General features: G+C 41.9%; 1 protein-coding gene across 1 annotated transcript in view; it reads left to right on the forward strand.

The window, feature by feature from the left end:
- Positions 1-4,147: 4,147 nt before the first annotated feature.
- The window catches only part of LOC107710797 (differentially expressed in FDCP 6 homolog), a 17,102-nt gene continuing 13,585 nt past the window's right edge, over positions 4,148-7,664 (forward strand). The window contains exons 1-3 of the mRNA XM_016515646.1: positions 4,148-4,244; positions 4,748-4,888; positions 6,820-6,999. Of these exons, the coding sequence (XP_016371132.1) occupies positions 4,149-4,244; positions 4,748-4,888; positions 6,820-6,999 (417 nt within the window). The 5' untranslated portion in view covers position 4,148. The remainder of the gene's footprint in view (positions 4,245-4,747; positions 4,889-6,819; positions 7,000-7,664) is intronic.

The raw sequence follows: 7,664 nt of genomic DNA on the forward strand, positions 1-7,664 counted from the left end.
TGTCTGTCTGTCTGTCTGTCTATCTATCTATCTATCTATCTATCTATCTGTCTGTGTGTCTGTCTGTCTGTCTGTCTATCTATCTATCTATCTATCTATCTATCTGTCTGTGTGTCTGTCTGTCTGTCTGTCTATCTATCTATCTATCTACAATACAATACAATGTTTATTTATATAGCACATTTAAAACAACCAAAGTCGACCAAAGTGCTGCACAGAGTATGCAAAACAAAACAAGTCAACAAGTTAATAAACAATAAAGCACAAACTATAAAACACACACTGTAAAATGGATGAGGTTCACTAAAATAAAGGATCATTGCACAGCAATTAAAAAAATATTAAATGCCAAGGAGAAGAAATAAGTTTTAAGAGTAGACTTAAAAATAGATAGAGTTGAGGCAGTTCTGATATGAATTGGGAGACTATTCCACAACTTACGGCCAACAACAGAAAAAGCACGATCACCTCTGTTTTTGAGACGTGCCCTGGGAACTTGCAATAAACCAGAATCAGCGGATCTGAGTGCTCTTGACTGAGTGTATGGATGTAACAAATCAGATGGATACTGTGGAGCCTGATTAGGGAGAGATTTATAGACAAACAGTCAAATTTTAAAATCAATTCTATATTTGACTGGCAGCCAATGCAATGAAATCAAAACTGGTGTGATAGACTCATGATTGCGCTTCCCATAAAGAAACCGAGCCGCTGCATTCTGAACCAACTGCAGACGAGAAACACATGACTGAGGAGCACCGATATCTAATGAGTTACTGTAATCCAATCGAGATGTTACAAAAGCATGCATAACCATTTAAAACTTCTTTAGAGACAAAAATGGCTTAACCTTTGTCAGAAGACGAAGATGATAAAAACAGGACTTGACCACCGCACTTATCTGCTTATCAAATTTAAGATTATTATCGAACCAAACACCTAAGTTTCTTGCAAATGTAGTTCTATATGGAGTAAGAAGTTCAGATTCAAAATCATGTACACAGTGGTCATTTGAGCCAAACAAAAAAAAATCTGGTTTTACTTTCATTGAGGTTTAGGAAATTACTTGTATGCCAACGTTTCAGTTCGTCCAGACAATCTAAAATAGGCTTTAAAGCCTGTTTGTTATCACGCTTCAAAGGGATATTGATTTGTGTGTCGTCGGCATACAGATAAAAAAGAGACCCCATACTTTTAAAAAATAGATCCTAGAGGAAGCATATAAAGAGAAAACAGTACCGGACCAAGAATCGAGCCCTGAGGGACACCAGACTTTAAATATATCTTAGATGAGGATTGGTTTCCAATACTAACAACATACAGTACCTCCTATTAGTGAGATATGAACGAAACCACTGCAACACCGTGCCCTGAAGGCCAACACATGTTTCAGGACGTGATATAAGTGTATTATGATCAACTAAATCAAAGGCAGAACTGAGGTCTTAACAGAACCAAAGCCATAGACTGCCCAGAGTCAGTAATTAGCACAATATCATTCAAAACTCTTAAAAGAGCGGACTCAGTACTGTGACAGGATTTAAAACCAGATTGAAATTTTTCAGAGATTAAAATTGATAGTCAAATAAGACTGTAGTTGATTTAGAACCACTTTCTCTACAATTTTGGAGAAAAAAGTCAAGTTTGAAATAGGACGAAAGTTAGCCAGTAATGTGGGATCCAAACTTGGTTTTTTAAGATGAGGCCACACCGTGGCAAGTTTAAAGTCGCCAGGTACAGTGCCAGTATAGAGGCATTTGTTAATAACAGACAACAGGTCAGGGCCAACAGTCTCAATAATTACATCCTGGGGACACGTAGTAGGTTTCAGAGTAGACATAATCTCAATCAGAGTATTCAAGTTTACAGGCTCAAAGACAGACCAGGTGGAAGGGGTGATTGGAATATCTGGCAATTTGTATACGGAGGCATCAAAGATGTAATTTGGGAAATCTTATCATTAAAATGTTTTGCAAAGTCCTCACAAAGAGAGACAGATGTCTCAGGAAACAGATTAACATTTGGATGAAGAACAGATTCAACCGTGGAAAATAGGATATTTGGCTTATGGCTATTTCTTAAAATTAACTCCGAGAGATAACTACACTTTGCAGCCTCAGCAGCTCGCTGATAGGCAGAAAGAGAGTCACTTAAAATGTCATATGACACTTATAGTATCTATCTATCGCTCTGTTCCACTGTTCTGTTTGTCTGACTAGATCTGTCTGTCTGGACCATGAGAGACAAACACACTCAGGACTCATTCATCATGTTGACGTCAGCGGTGGGACGTGAAGCTCTTCATTCGTTGTGACATCGCTGAAGTAAGAGACCTGCATCCAAACCGCTGTCATCATCGTCTGGACGTCCCATTCCCTATCGCACTCCCACAACACGTCTGTGTGACGGGAAACAAACCGTATTCACTGACACAGCCTGATTATTTAATAAAGCACAGCCACACACACTCACACTCACGATGCGTTTGTGAATCTTTGAAGGAGGATCGCGTTTAAACGTCTCTCAGCAGCAGCGGATATGAACACACACACAGCCCTGAGCGCTAAACACTCCGCGACAATTACCACGTCTCTCACACTGGCGCTCTTCTGCGTCTGTCAGAAATCAGCTGACGTGATCGTATCATAACACAGGTGTGAGTGGATCCAGGTGTGCACTCAAGGAGACCTGATGACTGTGTGCATCTGTCAGCTCTCTCAAGTGTTTACTGTATGCTACGGCTATGTGTGGAATACTAGCGTCCTGCATAGTGTGCAGTATATACTGTGGTATGCTTGTCATGTGATCTCATCTTGCATATGTAATTTATCTATCTATCTATCTATCTATCTGTCTGTCTGTCTGTCTGTCTGTCTGACTATCTGTCTGTCTGTCTGTCTGACTATCTGTCTGTCTGTCCGTCCGACTATCTGTCTGTCTGTCTGTCCGTCCGTCCGTCCGTCCGTCCATCCGTCCGACTATTTGTCTATCTGTCTATCTATCTGTCTGTCCGTCCGTCCGTCCGTCCGACTATCTGTCTGTCTGTCCGTCTGTCTATCTGACTGTCTGTCTGTCTGTCTGTCTGTCTATCTATCTATCTGTCTGTCTGTCTGTCTGTCTCTCTGTCTGTCTGTCTGTCTCTCTCTCTCTGTCTGTCTGTCTGTCTGTCTGTCTGTCTATCTGTCTGACTATCTGTCTGTCTGTCTGACTGTCTGTCTCTCTGTCTGTCTGTCTGTCTGTCTATCTATCTATATGTCTGTCTGTTTGTCTGTCTGTCTGTCTGTTTGTCTGTCTGACTATCTGTCTGTCTGTCCGTCCAACTATCTGTCTCTCTGTCCGTCCGACTGTCTGTCTGTCTCTCTGTCTGTCCGTCTGTCTATCTATCTATCTATCTATCTATCTATCGTCTATCTGTCTGTCTCTCTGTCTGACTGTCTGTCTCTCTGTCTGTCCGTCCGTCCGTCCGTCCGTCCGTCTGTCTCTCTGTCTATCTATCTATCTATCTATCTATCCGTCCGTCCGTCCGTCCGTCTTTCTGTCTGTCCGACCGTCCGTCTCTCTGTCTGTCCGACCGTCTCTCTCTCTATCTATCTATCTATCTATCTATCTGTCTGTCTGTCTGTCTCTCTCTCTGTCTATCTGTCTGTCTATCTATCTATCTATCTATCTATCTATCTATCTATCTATCTATCTATCTATCTATCTATCTATCTGTCTGTCTGTCTGTCTGTCTCTCTGTCTGTCTGACTGTCTGTCTCTCTGTCTGTCTGTCTATCTATCTATCTGTCTGTCTGTCTGTCCGTCCGTCCGTCCGTCCGTCCGTCCGTCCGTCCATCTATCTATGTCTACAATTTACAATTTAAAGAAATCCACTTTCAAAAGGTCATGATGTTTTCAAAGTCAATGAATTGTATTAAATAATCATGATCAAAGTAATGATTAAAATTTTTCTCAGAATCAAGCAGCCCTAGTACACATACTGCATGCAGCAGAAACAGTACTGGTATGGTAATGTGTTACTGTGAACTAATCTCAGGGCTGCAGACAGGAGGCGCCAGAGTTCAGCAAACACCCGCAGGATGTGGCCAGACTCACAGAGAGAATGAAGGAGAGGAGAAATAAGAGAGTCAAATCATCAGGCGTGAGACATGGCGCTGAGAGCCGCTCTGCTGAAGAGTATCTGGTACGCCTTCACGTCCCTGGACACCGAAGACAGCGGCAAAGTGTCCAAATCACAGCTCAAGGTGAGACAGATGTGAGACAGGGGTTTGTGTGAGTTAGATAAGTGTGTAAGTCTCAAAAACTCACTTTAGGAACGTCCACAAAGTTGAAAGTTATTGAAAAAGTAAATCATGTTTTACTTTATACAGTATTTACCTTAATTTATACCTTAAATATAATAACACCTCGTTTATGCATATTATGTGTAAATTGTGTATTTTGTACATTATGTGTTAAGTTGTACTGTTTTTAAGCACACACCCAATGTTTTCACCCATCATTACATCAGTGTATTGTATTTGACTGTAAAGTGGTCTGGTTTGAAGGAGGTTTCTCTTTATGGTTTGTGTTCGTCTGTATCATAAAGTCTTTATATAACAAAGCAGGAGTGCACCCATTTAGGTATCTGAGTTTGTGAAACTTTTGTTCTAGTTAATCTGACTCACACTCTGTGGCTTTAGACAGATCTGCATCAAACAAAAGCTGCAGTCAGACCGTGTGTGTGTGTGTGTGTGTGTGTGTGCAGGTTTTGTCTCATAACCTTCACAGCGTTTTGCGGATTCCTCACGACCCTGCGGCCCTCGAGAGACACTTCAGCGACGATGAAGACGGTCCCGTATCCAGTCAGGGGTACATGCCCTACCTGAATCAGTTCATACTGGACAAGGTACCGCGACACAAGCATACTCTTTCAATGCGCACGAGACTCTTGGTTATGTTTATTTGAAGTATCAGTTTTTTCTCAGATGTTTCTCCTGAACTCAGGTGAAAATAACCCCAAATCCAGTAAGAGTTTAGAGCTATAAAATGAATGTGGAATGTAGTTCAGATCATTAAATATTGGAATTCATATTGAGATCTGACTTTTCGTTGCAGACTTTGGGATCTTGACAGATCTGAGCACTGTTTGAGACATTAATGAGACACAAAAATTGCTCTTTCATAGCTCATATACTTTTCTGGATACGTTTTGTCTCGGATGTTTCTCTTAAAATAAAAAAAGAAAAATGCAAATGAATGTGGAGAGCAGATCAGATCATCTGATGAGAAATGTTTACGTTCATAAGGAGATCTCTGACTTTTCATTGCAGACAAATCTGAGCGCAGTTTGAGACAGTGTTGAGACATGACATTACTAAAGTCTTTTCTCAGGAGAAACTTTAGCAAAAGCACTTTAATAACAGTGCTAGCTTGGAGAAATAAGAGTAGAAATGAAATAAAAAATATTTTATTTGGGAAAAGATTTATGAATTTCTCAGAAATGCATGAGTCAAATCTGAGCACAGTTTAAGACATTGTTGTGAGATCTCTTCTGAAACTCTAGAGGAGATGCATGCGAGATTGATGGGGTCTTCTTCTCAGGAGAAACCAAAGTCTCCATTGAATCTCATTGCTTTCTTGGAGAAATAATGGAGATATCAAAGAGATTTGAGATGTGGAAAAGTGTCTTGCGCAAAGGTATTGCTCACAGGTTGCTCTTGCACAGCTCATAGACTTTTTGAGGTCTCAGAATCTCAGGGAAATCAGGATTTTGTCTCAGATGTTTCTCTGAAAAAGGACAGTTCAAATTAATATTTTCTATGAATATCTATCTATCTATCTATCTATCTTTATAGCAACACTCTAGCAACTAGTCAAATCAACCTAGCAACCACCCTGAGTACCCTAGCAACCACATAGCACCACCCAAGCAACCACTTCGGGTAGCCTAGCAACCACATAGTAACATCCTAGCAACCACCCCAAGTACCCTAGAAACCCCTTAGCAACCACCCCAAGTACCCTAGCAACCGCATAGCAACACGCTAGCAACCGACCTGGGTACCTTAGCAACCACATAGCAACACCTTAGCAACTACCCAGATTATCCTAGCAACCGCATAGCAACACCCTAGCAACCACCCCAAGTACCCTAGCAACCATATAGCAACTCCCAGCAACCACCCCATGTACCCTAGCAACCGCATAGCAACACCTTAGCAACCACTCTGGGTACCCTAGCAACCACACAGAAACACCCTAGCAACCACCCCAGGTACTGTAGCAACCACCCCAAGTACCCTAGCAACTGCATAGCAACACCCTAGCAACCATCCCTGGTACCCTAGCAACTGCCCTAGCAACCATTCCAAGTACCCTAGCAACTGCATGGCAATGCCTTAGCAACTACCCAGAGTACCTTAGAAACAGCATAGCAACACCCTAGCAACCATCCCTGGTACCCTATCAACTGCCCTAGCAACCATTCCAAGTACCCTAGCAACTGCATGGCAACGCCTTAGCAACTACCCAGAGTACCCTAGAAACAGCATAGCAACACCCAAGCAACAGCCCAGGGTACCCTAGCAAATGCATAGCAACACCTTAGCAACCACCCAGAGTACCCTAGCAACCACATAGAAACACCCTAGCAACCACTCTGAGGGCCTTAGCATCTATCTATCTATCTATCTGAGCAGAGTTTGAGACATCGTTGAGATCTGATCTGAAACTCTAGAGGAGACGCGTGTGAGATTACTGGGGAAGAAACCAAAGTCTCCATTGAATCTCATTGCTTCCTTGGAGAAATAATTGCGATTATGTTTGTTGTGTGATCAGGTGATGGAGGGGACGTTCGTTAAAGAGGAAGTTGACGAGCTGTGCTGGACTCTCTCTTCCAAGAAAAACTACCGTCCCGATGCGCAGCGGGTTTTGTCCAATCAGGACGCCATGCGGCTCTGGTGTCTCTTCAACTTCCTAGCGGACGACAGATATCCTCTCACACTCGTGCCGGAGGAGGTGAGCACACACTTATCTGTTTGGTAACATGGTCATTTCAGTTAGGACCACATTTAGGACAGAAGCTATTACAGAACAGCATTTCCTAAGTGTGTTATCTTATCTTAACTACAGACAGGAAAGGGGTATTACAGAAGTGTCCTGCCTTGACAAAAAATCCCCAAAACTGTCTGAACATTGGCTGGTCCAGGGTATGGTTGGTAGACCTGGTTAGTCCATTTCAGTCTAGCTGGTTAGAGCTGGTAAACCACCTTGGACTAGCAACAAACCAGCTAGTGTGTTCCATAAACCAGCCTGACCACCATAAACTCAAAACAGACTCGGTTTACTTCTTCATTCATGTTCCTTGATGTAGTTCTGATCGCAGCCGGCATTTCGACATTTATAAAGATCGAATCACTGTTGAATTTTGTTAAAATGTTGCAAATTACCAATTGATTAATAATAGTTGATTAACATTTATTAAAATTAAGAGTTGATAATAGCAACATTGTTTTGATTTACTTTGTGCTCAGATCTTGTTCAAATTCCACCATTCATTTTATGGTGGAGTATCTTTTTATGTAAATAAGCGTATATATACACACACACACACGCACACGCACACGCACACTCATACACACACACTCACACGCACGCACACTCACACACACACACACACACAC

This window comes from Sinocyclocheilus rhinocerous, unplaced genomic scaffold (assembly GCF_001515625.1).
Source record: "Sinocyclocheilus rhinocerous isolate Xijiao unplaced genomic scaffold, SAMN03320098_v1.1 scaffold1649, whole genome shotgun sequence".
NCBI classification, from domain to species: Eukaryota; Metazoa; Chordata; class Actinopteri; order Cypriniformes; family Cyprinidae; genus Sinocyclocheilus; species Sinocyclocheilus rhinocerous.